General features: G+C 61.1%; 1 protein-coding gene across 1 annotated transcript; it reads right to left on the bottom strand.

The window, feature by feature from the left end:
- Window positions 1-1,293: 1,293 nt before the first annotated feature.
- PMEL (premelanosome protein) lies at window positions 1,294-17,205 on the bottom strand (the record flags this gene model as incomplete). The annotated part of the gene is given in 14 exon segments (XM_083880986.1): window positions 1,294-1,459; window positions 3,547-3,634; window positions 4,594-4,796; window positions 5,408-5,492; window positions 5,631-5,993; window positions 6,549-6,660; window positions 6,712-6,734; window positions 6,737-6,793; window positions 7,959-8,354; window positions 9,214-9,375; window positions 10,179-10,304; window positions 12,069-12,215; window positions 12,967-13,098; window positions 17,142-17,205. Coding segments are annotated over 14 exon segments (2,124 nt in total).
- Window positions 17,206-18,081: the final 876 nt, after the last annotated feature.

The following is an 18,081-nucleotide window of genomic DNA, read 5'->3' as shown; positions in this document are numbered from 1 at the left end:
ACACTGGACACGGTCAAAGTGCAGAGGTGATATTTAAATAATATGTAAATTAAGAGGCGTGGTCATTTATGAGAATGGGAATTTCAGGGCATGGACATCAAAGGGGGCGTGGCCATTCGATGTATGGAAATTAGGGAGGCGTGGCCAAAATTGTTGAAATGAACTTTAATTAATACATAAAATTAGAGGGTGTGACCAAAAGACTGACATGAGCTTTAATTAATATGGAAATTAGGGGGCGTGGCAAAAAGTCTGGCAGGAGCTTTAATTAATATGGAAATTAGGGGGCGTGGTAATTTCTTAGAATGGGGATTAAAATCTATGTGTAACCGTATATTGGGATATGTAAATTAGGGGGCGTGGTCATTGATCATTATGGAAATAAGAGGGCGTGGCCAAATGATGGATATGAGCTTTAATTAATATGGGAATTAAGGGGACACCCCAAATCCTCCCCAAGCCCCCCTCAGACCCCTCTAAATCCCCCCAAACCCACCCAGGACACCCCTAGACCCCCTAAAATCCCCCCAGGACCCCTCCAGGACACCCCAAAACCCACCCAACACACCCCAAACCTGCCCAGGACATCCCAAACCCTCTCAGAACATCCTAAAACCCACCCAGGACACCCAAATCCCCTCCAGGACCCCCAAAACCACCCCCAGGACCCCCCAAAACCCATCCAGGACCCCCAAAATCCATCCAGGACCCCCAAATCTCCCCTCGGGACCCCCCAAACCCATCCAGGACCCCCAAATCTCCCTCGGGACCCCCAAACCCATCCAGGACATCCCAAACCCTCCCAGGACCCCCAAAATCCCCGCAAGACCCCCCCCAAATCCCCTCCAGGACACCCCAAACCCATCCAGGACAACCAAATCCCCTCCAGGACCCCAAAAACCACCCCCAGGACCCCCCAAAACTCCCCCAGGACCCTCCAAACCCCCTCCAGTACACCTCAAACCCATCCAGGACCCCCAAAATCCTTCCAGGACCCCAAAATCTCCCCTCGGGACCCCCCAAACTCCCTCCAGGACATCCCAAACTCCTCCAGGACCCCCCAAACCTCCTCCAGGACACCCCAAAACCCTTCCAGGACACCCCAGGACCCCCAAAATCCCCCCCAGGACCCCCCAAAAGCACACAATCCACAAGCTGGGGCACAGCTGAGCTTTAATCTCGGTGTGACACTGAGGTGACCGCGCGTGTCCCCAGTGTCCCCTCCCCGTGCTCCGGGGGGGTCCTGGGGGGCTCGGGCTGTACCAGGGGGGGGCGTTTTGGGGTGGGGGGTCCCTAGACCGAGTGTCCCCGGAGGAGGGGGCTGCTCTCGCCGCTCGGGGACCCCCCCAGGGCTCGCTGGAGGAGGCGCCGGACGGTGACATTTGGGGACAGCCACGCGCGGGGCCGGGCGGGGACAGAGGGGGACAACGCCGGGGACAGGGACGTGTACTTGACTCGTCTGAGGGGACACCGAGGGGACAGCGGGGTCAGGTGGCGGCCCGCGGGGTGGCACCAAGCCCACGGTGTCACCTCCAGCCTGTGGGGTGTCCCCAACCCCACGGTGTCACCTCCCATCCCACGGTGTCACATCCAGCCCATGGAGTGTGGCCTACCCCATAGTGTCACCTCCCACCCCATGGAGTGTCCCCAACCCCACAGTGTCACCTCCCATCCCATGGAGTGTCCCCAATGTCCCCAACCCCATAAAGAGTGTCCCCAACCCCACGGTGTCACCTCCCATCCCATGGTGTCACCTCCATCCCATAGGGAGTGTCCTTGATGTCCCCAACCCCATGGTGTCACCTCCAGCCCATAAAGAGTGTCCCTGATGTCCCCAACCCAATAGGGAGTGTCCCCAACCCCATGGTGTCACCTCCCACCCCATGGAGTGTCCCCAACCACAGTGTCACCTCCCACCCCATGGAGTGTCCCCAAGGTCGCCAACCCCATAAAGAGTGTCCCCAACCCCACGGTGTCACCTCCCACCCCATGGAGTGTCCCCAACCCCACAGTGTCACCTCCCACCCCATGGAGTGTCCCCAAGGTCGCCAACCCCATAAAGAGTGTCCCCAACCCCACGGTGTCACCTCCCACCCCATGGAGTGTCCCCAACCACAGTGTCACCTCCAGCCCATAGGGAGTGTCCCCAATGTCCCCAACCCCATAAAGAGTGTCCCCAACCCCACGGTGTCACCTCCCACCCCATGGAGTGTCCCCAACCACAGTGTCACCTCCCACCCCATGGAGTGTCCCCAACCACAGTGTCACCTCCAGCCCATAGGGAGTGTCCCCAATGTCCCCAACCCCATAAAGAGTGTCCCCAACCCCACGGTGTCACCTCCCACCCCATGGAGTGTCCCCAACCACAGTGTCACCTCCAGCCCATAGGGAGTGTCCCCAATGTCCCCAACCCCATAAAGAGTGTCCCCAACCCCATGGTGTCACCTCCCACCCACGGTGTCACCTCCATCCCATAGGGAGTGTCCTTGATGTCCCAACCCCAGTGTCACCTCCCACCCCATGAAGTGTCCCCAACCCCATGGTGTCACCTCCACCCCATAAGAAGTGTGGCCTACCCCACAGTGTCACCTCCCACCCCATGGTGTCACCCCCCACCCCATGGAGTGTCCCCAATGTCCCCAACTCCATAAGAAGTGTCCTCAACCCCATAGCGTCACCTCCCATCCCACCGTGTCACCTCCACCCCATAGGGAGTGTCCCCAACGTCCCTGAGCCCCCTGAGCCCCCCACCCCATGTGTCCCCGTGGTGTCCCCAATGTCCCCTCATGCCCTGAGCCCCTCACCCCGTGTGTCCCCACTGTGTCCCAATGTCCCTGCGGTGTCCCCGCTGTCCCCAATGTCCCCACGGTGTCCCCAGTGTCCCCAGTGTCCCCAATGTCCCTGCAGTGTCCCCGCTGTCCCCAATGTCCCCACGGTGTCCCCAGTGTCCCCAATGTTCATGCAGTGTCCCCGCTGTCCCCAATGTCCCCACGGTGTCCCCAGTGTCCCCAATGTTCATGCAGTGTCCCTGCTGTCCCCAATGTCCCCGCTGTCCTCAGTGTACCCACAGTGTCCCCACATGTCCCCGCTGTCCTCACTGTCCCCAATGTCCCCACATGTCCCCACTGTCCCCATTAATGTCGCCCCTGTCCCCAATGTCCATGCGGTGTCCCCTCTGTCCTCAATGTCCCCAATGTCCCCGCTGTCCCCAATGTCCCTATGTGTCCCCACTCTCCCCACTGTCTCCAATGTCCCCATCAATGTCCCCGCTGTCCCCAATGTCCCCGTGGTGTCCCTTCTCTCCCCGATGTCCCCACATGTCCCCAATGTCCTTGCTGTCCCCAATGTCCCTGTGGGGTCCCCGCTGTCCCCAATGTCCCCACATGTCCCCGCTGTCTCCAGTGTCCCCGTGGTGTCCCTGCAGTGTCCCCACTGTCCCCAATGTCCATGTGGTGTCCCCACTGTCCTCATATGTATCCACATGTCCCCGCTGTCCCCACTGTCCCCACATGTCCCCATGTCCCCACTGTCCCCATGTCCCCTCACCTGTAGGTGTAGGCCGCCGTGCCCAGCGCAGCCGCCACCAGCACCAGCCCCACGAACAGGGTGGTCCTGCCTGTGGCCGGGGGGACATCTGGGGACAGGGACAGCTCAATGTCACCCCTGGGGACATCCCCCGGGACCTGCCACCCTGTCAGTGTCACCTCTGACAGGGCAGGGACAGCCCAGTGTCACCCGGGAGGCCTTGGGGACATCCCTGGACCCTGTGCCACCTCTGACAGGGCAGGGACAGCCCAGTGCCACCCGGGGGGCCTTGGGGACATCCTCCTGGGACCTGTCACCATGTCCCTGTCACCTCCAAGGGGACAGTCCCAGCCCAGCCCCACCCAGGGGACCCTGAGGACCTGTCCCAGTGTCCCTGTCACCTTCTCCAGGGTAGGGACAGCTCAACTCCACCTGGGGACCGTGTCCCCATGTCCCTGTCACGTCCATGGGGACAATCGCATCTCACCCTCACCCAGGGGACTCCAATGACCGTGTCCTTCTGTCCTTGACACTTCCAAGGGGACAATCTTAGTCCACCCCCACCCAGGGGACCCTGGGGGACCCTGTCCCCATGTCCCTGTCACCTCCATGGGTTCAGTCCCATCTCACCCCCACCCAGGGGACTCCAATGACCGTGTCCTTCTGTCCCTGTCACCTCCACGGGTTCAATCCCATCTCACCCCACCCAGGAGACCCTGGGGGACCCTGTCCCCGTGTTCCTGTCACCTTCTCTGACAACCCAATGGACCCCCAGGACCCTGTCCCCAGACTGTCCCCTGTCCCTGCCACCTCCATGGGTTCAATCCCACCCCATCCCCACCCAGGGGACTCCGATGACCCTGTCCCTGTGTCCCTGTCACCTCCAAGGGGACAGTCCCATCTCAGCCCCACCCAGGGGACCCTTAGGGACCCTGTCCCCATGTCCCACCTCCCACGGCCACCCGTGTGGTGGCCACGGCCAGCCCGTTCCCTGTGTCACCTCCACAGGTTCAATCCCACCCCATCCCCACCCAGGGGACCTTGGGGGACCCTGTCCCCATGTCCCACCTCCCACGGCCACCCGTGTGGTGGCCACGGCCAGCCCGTTGCCGTTGGCCAGGGACACGTTGAGGCAGAAGAGGCCGGAGCCGTTGAAGTCCTGGCGCAGGACGAGCTCGCAGCCCGGGGACGGTGACACGGCCGAGCAGGACTCGGCCACCGCCGTGCGACAATCTGCATCTGCCACCACCGTGCACACCTCCTCGGGCAGCCTGGGGGGACACGGGACACCGGGATGGGGACATGGGACACCGGGGCTGGGGACACTGCGGCATCAGGGCTGGGGACATGGGACATCAGGGCTGGGACACCGCGACATCGGGGCTGGGGACATGGGACATCAGGGATGGGGACACGGGACACCGGGATGGGGACACAGTGACATTGGGGCTGGGGACACCGTGACATCAGGGCTGGAGACATGGGACATCGGGGCTGGGGACATGGGACATCAGGGTTGGGGACACCGTGACATCGGGGCTGGGGACACAGGACACAGGGCTGGGGACACGGGACACCGGGGCTGGGGACACCGCGGGGTGGGGACATGGGACACCGGGGCTGGGGACACCGCGGGGACAGCGTAGAGAGACCCTCGGGGACTTTGGGGACCGTGTCACCCTGTCCCTGTCACCCCCAAGGGGACAATCCCAGCCCAGCCCCACCCAAGGGACCCCAATGACCCCTGTCCCCTCCAAGGGGACAATCCCAGTTCACTCTCACCCCCAGGACCCTGTCCCCATGTCCCTGCCACCTCCTCCTCGGGGGCAGGGCCACCCCAGCCCCGCTGTCACCACTGTCACCGCTGTTGTCCCCAACTGACCCGCCCTCGCAGGTCACCGTCAGCTCCACGCTGCTGCCGCCGCCCTCGGGCACCACCTGCACGATGGCCACGCTCTCGATGCCCTCTGAGGGGGGACAGGGAGGGGTCAGCGGGGTCTGGACCCCCCAGGACCCCCAGGACCCCCCAGGGACCCCCAGGACACCCCCAGGACCCCCCAGGACCCCCAGGACACCTCCAGGACCCCCCAGACCCCCAGACTCACGGACAATGTCCAGCTGAGTGGCGAAAGTGCCGTAACGATACAGGACACAGCCCGGGGAGTCCTCGGCCGGGGCCTGGCGCTTGACCAGGGCCAGGGGCTGGGCTGTGGTTCCAGATGTGGCTCCAGATGTGGCTGCAGATGTGGATCCAGCTGTGGCAGCGGCCAGGGATGCTGTGGTGGCTCCCAGGGTGGCTGCTATGGTGGCATCCACGGTGACACCGAGAGTGGCTGCAGCGGTGGCATCGACGGGTCCAGCTGTGGCTGATCCAGCTGTGGCTGCAGCTGTGGCTGATCCAGCTGTGGCTGATCCAGCTGTGGCTGATGCAGCTGTGACATCACCGGTGCCTCCATCTGTCGCCGCATCTGCAGGGACACACAGGAAATGCTGGGTGGGGACAAAGGGACACCGAGCCCTTGGGGACACCGAGACCTTGGGGACAACAAGACCTTGGGGACACTGAGATCTCGAGGACACTGAGCCCTTGGGGACAGTGAGATCTCAGGGACACTGAGCCTTTGGGGACACTAAATCCTTGGGGACACCGAGCCCTTGGGGACACTGAGCTCTCAATGACACTGAGCCCTTGGGGACACCAAGCTCTTGGGGACACCGAGCTCTTGGGGACACCGAGCCCCGTGGGGACACTGAACTCTTGGGGACACTGAACTCTTGGGGACACTGAGCCCTTGGGGACACCAAGTCCTTGATGACACCGAACTCTTGGGGACATCGAGCCCTTGGGGACACCGAACCCTTGGGGACACTGAGCTCTTGATAACACCCAGCCCTTGGGGACACCGAGCCCTTGGGGACACTGAGCCCTTGGTGACACACCCCCCGACGTGTCCCCTCCCTGGCCCAGGCCATCACTCACCTGCAGCCGCTGTCCCCTCCACGGTGACCGAGGTGTCCCCGACGGGCGGTGGCGACATCGGGGGACGCGGAGGAGGCGACAGTGGCGGCGGTGACAGCGGGGACAGAGGGGACAGCGGGGACAGAGGAGGGGTCGGTGGCGGCGGTGCCGGCGGGCTCGGTGACAGCAGGGACAGAGGGATCGGTGACAGCGGGGACAGAGGGGACAGCGGGGTCGGTGACAACAGGACAGAGGGTTCCACCGCCGACCCTCCCGTGGGCTCCGCCGGCTCCCCGGAGGCTGCAGGGGCTGCGGGGAAAGCGGGGATGGGGTCACCCCTGGACCCCCAGAGTCACCCCTGGGACCCTCAGAGCTCAGACTGGGGTCACCCCCAGGGACCCCCAGAGTCACCCCTGGGACCCCCAGAGTCTGGGTTAGGGGTCACCCCTGGGACCCGGGTTGGGGACACCCCCAGGACCCCCAGAGCCGGGCTGGGGTCACCTCTGGTATGGGACCCCCCCCCAGCTGCAGTGTCAGGGGTGTTTTGTGTCCCTTTAGGTGACACTGGGGACACGCTGTGGGTTGGGGGGCCCTGGGGGCTCTGTGGGGTAAGGGGGGACACTGGGGCAGGGGGACACTGGTGACACCCTGGGGCAGGAGGACACTGGGGACACACCCCATGGGGTGGGGTGGCTCTGGGTGCTCTGAGGAGTGTGGGGACACTGGGGACACACTCCATGGAGTGTGGGGACACTGGGGACACACACTATGGGGTGCGGGGACACTGGGGGCTCTGAGCAATGGGGGGACACTGGGGACACACGCTATGGGGTGGGGTGACACTGGGGCAGGAGGACACTGGTGACACCCTGGGGCAGGAGGACACTGGGGAGACACACAATGGGGTGGGGTGGTTCTGGGTAGTGTGGGGACACTGGGGACACACACTATGGGGTGAGGTGGCTCTGGGTGCTCTGAGGAGTGTGGGGACACCGGTGACAAACCCCATGGAGTGAGGTGACACCGGTGACACACACTATGACGAGGGGTGGCTCTGGGTGCTCTGGGGAGTGTGGGGACACTGGGGACACACACTATGGGTCAGGGTGACCCTGGGGACACACGCTATGGGGTGGGGGGACACCCTAAGGCAGAAGGACACTGGGGACACACCCCATGGGGTGAGGTGACACCGGTGACACACACTATGACGAGGGGTGGCTCTGGGTGCTCTGGGGAGTGTGGGGACACTGGGGACACACACTATGGGTCAGGGTGACCCTGGGGACACACGCTATGGGGTGGGGGGACACCCTAAGGCAGGAGGACATTGGGGACACCCTAAGGCAGGAGGACACTGGTGACACCCCCTATGTGATGAGGTGACACCGGTGACACCCCCCATGGGTCGGGATGACCCCGGTAGCTCTGACCAGCAGGACAACACCCCTCCCCACCCTCCCTCACCCCTTACCCGTGCTGACCACCACCACCGCCGTGCTCTGTCCCCCGGCCTGGGGGGTGGTCCCAGCGGGCTGTGTCACCGTGGGACCCCCGGTGGGCCCGGGGCCGGTCGTGGGACCGCAGGGACTGAGGGGGATGGCGGCCTGGAGCACCAGGCGGGCCGAGAAGGTGCCGGTCTCCAGGTAGGTGTGGGTGACGGTGGTGCTGCGCGAGATGAGGGTCCCGCTCTGGTCCCCGAAGTCCCACGAGTAGGACACGTCGGCGTCGCGCAGGTACCGGCTGGGGTCGTGCAGCCGCACCGTGAACGACACCGCGCGGTTCCGCACGAAACGACCGTCCCCGCTCGGGGCTGTCACCGCGTCGGTGTCACCGAGCTGAGACACCTCCACGGAGAACGGGACTTGGTCTGTGGGGACAGGGGGGACAGGGGGGACAGGGGAGGAGGGAGGGGTGGCACGGAGTGTCACCTGGAGGTGGTGGCACCTGGTGCCAGTGTCACCTACTGCCCTGAAGCCGAGTGTCACCTACAGCCAGTGTCACCTATAGCCACTGTCACCTACTGCCCTGAAGCCCAGCGTCACCTACAGCCTCTGTCACCTACCCCAGTGTCACCTACTCCAGTGTCACCTACTGCCCTGAAGCCCAGCGTCACCTACAGCCAATGTCACCTACAGCCAATGTCACCTACTGCCCTGAAACCCAGTGTCACCTACTCCAGTGTCACCGACAGGCAGTGTCACCTACAGCCAGTGTCACTTACTGCCCTGAAACCCAGTGTCACCTGCAGCCCCAAACCCCCCTGTCACCTGCACTCAGTGTCACCACCACCCCAACACCCGCTGTCCTGGCTGCCACCACCCTGTCACCTGCAATGCCACCAGCCAGTGCCACCTGCACCCACAACCTCATCATCCCCACCCCACCGCCACATTCCCCACCCCAAACCCCCCACTCTGTTTCTCACCCTAAACCCCTCACCCATTTTCTTCCTGGTGTCCCCCATTGTCCCCCGCCCCATTTCCCAGTGTCCCCAGTGCTCCCCATCCCCATTTCCCAGTGTCCCCGGTGTCCCCACACCCCTTTCCCCGGTGTCCCCAGTGTCCCCAACCCCTTTCCCCCGGTGTCCCTCAGTGTCCCCAGTGTCCCCGGCATCCCCTGGCATCCCCCAGTGCCACCCACCCCCATTTCCCGGTGTCCTGGTGTCACCCACCCCCATTTCCAGGTGTCCCCAGTGTCCCCCACCCCTTTCCCCCGTTGTCACCCACCGGTGACACTGAACTGAGTGCTGGCGTGTCCGATGGGGATGAACTTCTGCCGGCCCCGGTAGTGGTACACGACCACCTCCATGGTGTAGGAGCCCAGCGGGACCCCCGCCGTGCCCACCGTCAGCTGGGAGGCCGCGCCGTCCACCACCTGCCAGTACCGCCCTGGGGACAGGGGACAATGGGGACAGTGCCACCACCTGCCAGTACCGCCCTGGGGACAGGGGACAATGGGGACAGTGGGGACAGCCCGTCCACCACCTGCCAGTACCGCCCTGGGGACATGGGGACAATGGGGACAGTGCCACCACCTGCCAGTACCGCCCTGGGGACATGGGGACAATGGGGACAGTGCCACCACCTGCCAGTACCACCCTGGGGACAGGGGACAATGGGGACAGTGACACTCTGAGCCCGTCCACCACCTCCCAGTACCGCCCTGGGGACAGGGACACCATGGGGACAATGGGGACAATGGGGACAGCCCGGCCACCACCTGTCAGTACCGCCCTGGGGACACCATGGGGACAATGGGGACAGTGCCACCACCTGCCAGTACCGCCCTGGGGACATGGGGACAGCGACAGTGACACCCTGAGCCTGGCCACCACCTGCCAGTACCACCCTGGGGACAGGGACAGCATGGGGACACCATGGGGACAATGGGGACAGGGACAGTGTGGGGACACCACCTGCCAGTACCGCCCTGGGGACATGGGGACAGTGCCACCATAGGGACACCATGGGGACAGTGCCAGCATGGGGACAGCCCGGCCACCACCTGCCAGTACCGCCTTGGGGACACCATGAGGACAATGGGGACAGTGACAGCATGGGGACAGTGACACCTTGGCAGGGTCAGTGCCACCACAGCGTGGTCACTGCCACCATGGCAGGGTCAGTGCCACCTGGGCGGGCTCAGTGCCACCCCGCTGTCCCCCCGGGCGGTGTTGGGGTCCCCTGCTCACCCCAGGTCCACCAGACGTAGACGAACTTTCCCCTCTTGCCCCGGGGCAGGGGCTGCCCGTCCGGAAAGGCCCCGACGGCGTCCGGCTGCTCCGGGAACACCGGGTCACCCCGGGCCACCTGTGTGCCTGTGGGGACAGTGGGGACACACGGGGTCAGGGGACACTGGGTCACCCCGGGCCACCTGCGTGCCTGTGGGGACACATGGGGACACACGGGGTCAGGGGACACTATGGGGACACACAGGGTCAGGGGACACCATGGGGACACCAGGGTCAGGGAACACTGGGTCACCCTGGGCCACCTGCGTGCCTGTGGGGACACATGGGGACACACGGGGTCAGGGGACACCGGGTCACCCCGGGCCACCTGTGTGCCTGTGGGGACAGTGGGGACACACAGGGTCAGGGGACACTGGGTCACCCCGGGCCACCTGTGTGCCTGTGGGGACACATGGGGACACACGGGGTCAGGGAACACCATGGGGACACACAGGGTCAGGGGACACACGGGGTCAGGGGACACACGGGGTCAGGGGACACCGGGTCACCCCGGGTCACCTGTGTGCCTGTGGGGACACCACGGGGTCAGGGGACACCATGGGGACACATGGGGACACATGAGGTCAGGGGACATGGGACACTGTGGGGACACACGGGGACACATGGGGTCAGGGGACAGCAGGGACACCATGGGGACACACAGGGTCAGGGAACAGTGGGGACACCATGGGGACACACAGGGTGAGGGTGAGGGGACAGAGGGGACACTGCGGGGACACATGGGGTCAGGGGACACCAGGTCCCCTCGGGTCACCTGTGTGCCTGTGGGGACACACGGGGACACACGGGGTCAGGGGACAGTGGGGACACTGTGGGGACACACAGGGTGAGGGTCAGGGGACACAACACACAGGGTCTGGTTTTGGGGTATTTCAGGGTATTTCAGTGCAGTTTTAGAGTATTTTAGGGGGGTTTTAGGATATTCCAGGGCTGTTTTAGGGTATTTCAGGGGGATTTTAGAGCGTTTTGGAGTATTTCAGGGCAGTTTTGTTTTAGGGTATTTCAGTGCCGTTTTGGGCTATTTCAGTGCAGTTTTTGAGGTATTTCAGGGGGATTTTAGGATATTTTATGATCACTGACCATTGACAGTGCAGTTCTGTCCCCACACCACCCTCCCGTCCGGCAGCAGGGTCTGGTTTGGGCTATTTCAGGGGGATTTTAGGATATTTTAGGGGTTATTTTATGATCACTAACCATTGACAGTGCAGTTCTGCCCCCACACCACCCTCTCATGGGGCAGCAGGGTCTGATTTGGGCTATTTCAGGGCAGTTTTGGGTGGGTTTGGGGTATTTCAGGGGGATTTTAGGATATTTCAGGGGTTATTTTAGGATCACTGGCCGTTCACGGTTCATTGGGGTATTTCAGGGCAGTTTTTGAGTGGGTTTGGGGTATTTTGGGGCTGTTTAGGATATTTTAGGATATTTTTTGCTCACTAACCATTGACGGTGCAGTTCTGTCCCCACACCACCCTCCCGTCCGGCAGCAGGGTCTGGTTTGGGCTATTTCAGGGGGATTTTAGGATATTTTAGGGGTTATTTTAGGATCACTAACCATTGACAGTGCAGTTCTCTCCCCACACCACCCGTCCATCCGGCAGCAGGGTCTGGTTTGGGCTATTTCAGGGCAGTTTTGGGCTGGTTTAGGGTATTTCAGTGCAGTTTTTGGGGTATTTCAGGGCACTTTTAGGATATTTCAGGGGTTATTTTGTGCTCACTGACCGTTCACGGTGCAGTTCTCTCCCCACACCACCCGCCCATCGGGCAGCAAGGTCTGGTTTGGGGTATTTTGGGGCTGTTTAGGATATTTTAGGATATTTTATGATCACTGACCGTTGACAGTGCAGTTCTGTCCCCACACCACCCGCCCGTCCGGCAGCAGGGTCTGGTTTTTGGGGAACCTCAGGGCGATGGAGAACGTGGCCTCGGCCCCCGCCAGGGTCGGGGCGTCGTTGCTGATGTCAAAGGTCACGTCACCACCTGCAAGGGACACACACAGGGGGGAAAAATTTATATTGTAAAGGTGTAAAATTGTATAAAAATATGTAAAATTTTATAAAATTATAAACAATTATATATTACATGTATATATTTATATAGACACAGAGAGGGCAGAATCGGGAAAAATTTATATTGTAAAGTTATAAAAAATTATAAAAAATTATATGGTTATATAAAATGATATATTGTAGGTTATATATATATATAATATTATAATATCTGTTATAAAACTATGATGTTATAAAGTTATAAAAAATTACAGTTACACAAAATTATGTTATATATAATATCTTATATATAGTGTATTATATATTATATAAAATTATGAAGTTACAAAATTATATAAAATTATATAAAAATAAAATTATAAAAATTTATATGGTTATATAAAGTTACATGTGTTATATTTTATGTAATATATATAATATATTATAATACATTATATAAAATATGAAATCATAAAATAATACAAAATTATAAAAAGTTATACAGTTATATAAAATCATATATTGTATACTATGTATAATATATAACATATATTAAATTATTACGTTATAAAATTATTAAAATTATAAAACACAAAAAATTATAAAAATTACATAGTTATATAAAACAATATTATATACATATTATAACATAGTATGTAAAATTATGAAGTTATAAACTTATAACTCTATTTATAAACTTACAAGTTTATAACTGACCCCAAGGTGACAATGGTGCCACTCACCCGTCCAGCAGTCCCGTGTCCCCCGGTGCCACCAGGGCAGGTAAAGGCCCGAGTCCCAGGAGCGGAACGGGCCCGGCCCCCGCCCTGCCCCTGTCCCTGCCCGGCTGGGGGTGCGGGACCGGCCCGGGGACCCTGCGGGGACAGTGGGGACAGCGGGGACACAGGGGACAGTGGGGACAGTGGGGACAGCGGGGACAGTGGGGACAGCGGGGACAGCGGGGACAGTGGGGACAGGGATGGGACAGGGATGGGGACATTGGGGATAGGGATGGGGACAGGGATGGGACAGGGATGAGATGGAGGGACAGGGATGGGGACAGGGATGGGGCATTGGGGACATTGGGGACAGGGATAGGGATGGGACAGGGACAAAGGGACAGGGAAAGGGACAGGGGACAGGGATGGGGACAGGGATGGGGCATTGGGGACATTGGGGACAGGGATAGGGATGGGACAGGGACAAAGGGACAGGGAAAGGGACAGGGGACAGGGATGGGGACAGGGATGGGGACAGGGATGGGACAGGGATGGGGACAGGGATGGGACAGGGATGGGGACATTGGGGATAGGGATGGGGACAGGGATGGGGACAGGGATGGGACAGGGATGGGGACATTGGGGATAGGGATGGGGACAGGGATGGGGACAGGGATGGGACAGGGATGGGGACATTGGGGATAGGGATGGGGACAGGGATGGGACAGGGATGGGATGGAGGGACAGGGATGGGGACAGGGATGGGGACAGGGATGGGACATGGATGGGGCATTGGGGACATTGGGGACAGGGATAGGGATGGGACAGGGACAAAGGGACAGGGCAAGGGACAGGGATGGGGACAGGGATGGGGATGGGACAGGGACAAAGGGACAGGGAAAGGGACAGGGGACAGGGATGGGACAGGGATGGGACAGGGATGGGGACAGGGATGGGGACAGGGATGGGGACATTGGGGACAGGGATGGGGACAAGACAGGGACAGGGATGGGGACAGGGATGGGGACATTGGGGACAGGGATAGGACAGGGACAGAGATGGGGACAGGGTTTGGGGACAGGGATGGGGATGGGGACAAGACAGGGACAGGGATGGGACAAGGATGGGACAGGGATAGGGATAGGACAGGGACAGTTGTCAGCAGGAGGGACACTCGTGTGACCCTCTCCCAGGGGTCTGTCACATCCCTCCACGTTCCCAGCTCATTGGGGCTGAAGGGTCCCGCCATGTCCCCAACTCCCAAGAGAGATCCCCATGTCCCCCATGTCCCTCTTGTCCCCAGCTCTCAGGGGGCTGACAAGTCCCACACGTCCCCAACTCCCAGGACATTGCCGGGACCCCAATGTCCCCAACTCCCAGGGGTCTGTGAGGTCACTCATGTCCCCCTTGTCCCCCACTCTCAGGTCCCCTGTGTCCCCTGTGTCCCCACTCTCAGGGCTCTGTGACGTCCCCATGTCCCCAATGTCCCCCCCTCACCCAGGACCCAAATGTGTCCCCAAATCCCTGGGGGTGCCCAGACCTTTGGGGGGACCTGGGGGGACCCTGGGGGGACCTGGGGGGACTTGGGGGGACCTGAGGGGACCTGAGGGGACCCTGGGGGGACATGGAGGGACCTGGGGGGACCCTGGGGGGACCTGAGGGGACCCTGGGGGGACACAGGGGGACCCTGGAGGGACCTGGGGGGACCCTGAGGGGACCTTGGGGGACCTGAGGGGACCTGAGGGGACCTGAGGAGACCCTGGGGGGACACAGGGGGAGCCTGGGGGGACCCTGGGGAGATCCTGGAGAGACCTGGGGGGACCCTGGGGGACATGAGGGGGACACGGGGGGACACGGGGTGACCCTGGGGGACCCTGGAGGGACCTGGGGGGACCATGGAGGGACACGGAGGGACCTGAAGGGACCTGGGGGGACCTGAGGAGACCCTGGGGGGACCTGGGGGGACAGGGGGGGACCCTGGGGGGACTTGGGGGGACAGGGGGGGACCCTGGGGGGACAGGGGGGCCTCGTGACGGAGCTGGGGCCGCTCACGCGCGGGGCAAAGCCGTCACATGGGCCCCAAAGCCCTTTCATGTGACGCTCAGCTGAGCCGGGCCCGGCCGGGACGGGACGGGATGTGGGGCGGGGACCCCCCCCCGTGTGCCCCCCGGGCTTGGGGGGCTGCCAGGGGCCCTCCAAGATTGGGGGGCTGCAAAATCCTCCCCAAAGTTGGGGGGCTGCAAAGACCCCAAAGGGTTGGGGGGCTGCAAAGACCCCCCCCCAAGGTTGGGCGGCTGCAAAATCCCCCCCAAAGTTGGGGGGCTGCAAAGTCACCCCAGGGTTGGGGAGCTGCAAATCCCCCCAGGACCAGGGGGCTGCAAATTCCCCAGAGGGTCAGGGGGCTGCAAAATTCCCCCCAAAGTTGGGGGGCTGCAAAGTCCTACTGGGGTTAGGGGTCTGCAAAGTCCCCCCAGGGTCTGGGGGGCTGGAGATTAACCTCAGGGTTTGGGGGGCTGCAAAATCCACCCCAGGGTTGGGGGGCTGCAGAGTTTCCCCAATTGCTGGGGGGTTGCAAAATCCCTCCAGGGTTTGGGGGCTGCAGATTAACCTCAAGGCTGGGGGGCTGCAAAGTTTCCCCAAGGTTGGGGGGCTGCTAAATCCACCCCAGGGTTGGGGGGGTGCAAAATCCCCCCAGGGCTGGGGGCTGCAAAGTCCTCCCAAGGTTGGGGGGCTGCAAAATCCCCCCAGGGTCTGGGGGGCTGCAGATTAACCTCAAGGCTGGGGGGCTGCAAAGTTTCCCCAGGGTTGGGGATCTGCAAAATTCCTCTGGGGTTGGGGGGCTGCAAAATCCCCCCCAAAGTTGAGGGGCTGCAAAGTCCCCTCAGGGTCTGGGGGGCTGCAAAGACCCCACAAGGTTGGGGGGCTGCAAAATCCTCCCAGGGTTGGGGGGCTGCAAAGTCCTACTGGGGTTGGGGGTCTGCCAGGTCCCCTCCATGTCCCCATTCATGTCATTCCTGTCCCCCACTTTTAGGGGGACCTGTGTAAGGTCCCCCCTGTGTCACCTCATTGTCGGGGGTGTCGGGGGTCCCCCTGGAGGGTCCCCGGCAGTGCCAGGTCACCCCTGGCCCCTCAATCCCAAGGGTCCCAAGACCCCCATTTTCAGGTCTCTCCTTGTTCCCCAAGTCCCTTGTCCCCCCCATTTTCAGGGGTCTCTCAGACCCCCCATGTCCCCCCACTCTCAGGGGTCTCTCAGGTCTCCCCCTGTCCCCCAAGCCCCCCGTGTCTCCCTTCCACATCTCCCCCCTACTCAAAAAACGGGGTCCCCTCCCCTTTTTGTGGGGACAGTGGGGTGGCGACCCCCACATCCCCAATCCCCCCAAAACACCCTAAAAACAGCCCAAAATCCACCCCAAAAACACCCCTAGAGACCCCAAAAACACCTCCAGAGACCCCAAAACCACTCAAAATCCACTCAAAACACCCACTGAGACCCCGAAAACACCTCCAGGGACCCCAAAAACCACCCCAGAGACCCCAAAAACACCCTCAGAGACCCCAAAAACACCCCCAAGGACCCCAAAAACACCCCTAGAGACCCCAAAACCACACAAAATCCACTCAAAACACCACCAGAGACCCCAAAAACACCCCCAGAGACCCCGAAAACACCTCCAGAGACCCCAAAACACCCCCAGAGACGCCAAAACCACCCCCAGAGACCCCAAAAACACCCCCAGAGACCCCGAAACCACCCAAAATCCACTTAAAACACCCCCAGAGACGCCGAAAACACCTCCAGGGACCCCAAAACCACCTCCAGGGATCCCAAAACGACCCAAAATCCACCCAAAACACCCCCAGAGACCCCAAAAACACATTCAGAGATCCCAAAACCACCCCTAGAGACCCCAAAACCACCCCTAGAGACCCCAAAAACACCCCTAGAGACCCCAAAAACCACTCCAAGGAACCCAAAATCACCCAAAATCCACCCAAAACACCCCCAGGGACCCCAAAACCACCCAAAATCCACCCAAAACCCCCCCCAAAGACCCCACAACCACCCCCAGGGTGGATTTTTGGGGTACAATCCCCCCCTCCGGTAAAATAATTTGACTTTAAGGACCATCCTACACCCCCAAACCCCCAAAAAATTAATCTCAAGGACCCCCCTTCACCCCCAAAAAAACCCCACTCACGCCTCTGAGCCTGAGCCAGGAGCAGGAATGTCCCCAAAACAGCGATGGCCCCGAGTCCCCGCATTGTCCCCGGTGTCACCTCTCCCCTGGCAGAGGGGCAGGGGATGGGGACGGGGACAGAAAAAGGGGCCTCATTTGCATAAACACGCCCCCCAAAATGGGGAGGGGTCCAGGGTCATCCCCCATCCCACGTGGGGCCACCCCCCGGTCACATGGGCAGGGCCTGACCGGGGGAGGGGGGGACGAGGGGGGGACACGGGGACCCCCCACTCGGGTCGGGGAGGGGGTTTGGGGGGTCCTGGGAGGTGGAGACCCCCAAAAAAGGGGCATTGGGGACCCCCCCAGCTCATAAAGGGGGTTTTGGGGGGTCCTGGCAGGTGGAGACCCCCAAAAAGGGGATTTGGGGACCCCAGTTTGTCACCCAAGGGGGTTTTGGGGGGGAAAGGGAGGTGGAGACCCCCAAAAGGGGGATTTGGGGACTCCAGTTTGTCACCCAAGGGGGTTTTGGGGGGTCCTGGGAGGTGGAGACCCCCAAAAATGGGGATTTGGGGACCCCCAGAGTGGGGGGGTGTAGAATGAGGGGGGGGACCCCAGTTTGTCACCCAAGGGGGTTTTGGGGGGTCCCGGGAGGTGGAGACCCCCAAAAATGGGGATTTGGGGACCCCCAGAGAGGGGGGTGACATCCATGGGGGTGTAGAATGGGGAGGAGACCCCGAGGGGATTTTGGGGGGTCCTGGCAAGTGGAGACCTCCAAAAAGGGGGATTTGGGGACCCCCAGAGTGGGGGGGTGTAGAATGAGGGGGGGGACCCCAATTTGTCACCCAAGGGGGTTTTGGGGGGTCCTGGAAGGTGGAGACCCCCAAAAATGGGGATTTGGGGACCCCTGGAGGGGGGGTGACATCCATGGGGGGGACCCCGACCCTGGTGGGTGACACGGGGG

Source organism: Zosterops lateralis (assembly GCF_965231275.1).
Source record: "Zosterops lateralis genome assembly, chromosome: 32".
NCBI lineage: Eukaryota > Metazoa > Chordata > Aves > Passeriformes > Zosteropidae > Zosterops > Zosterops lateralis.
Note: the sequence above shows the minus strand (reverse complement) of the source record. Positions and strands in the feature narration are given on the sequence as shown.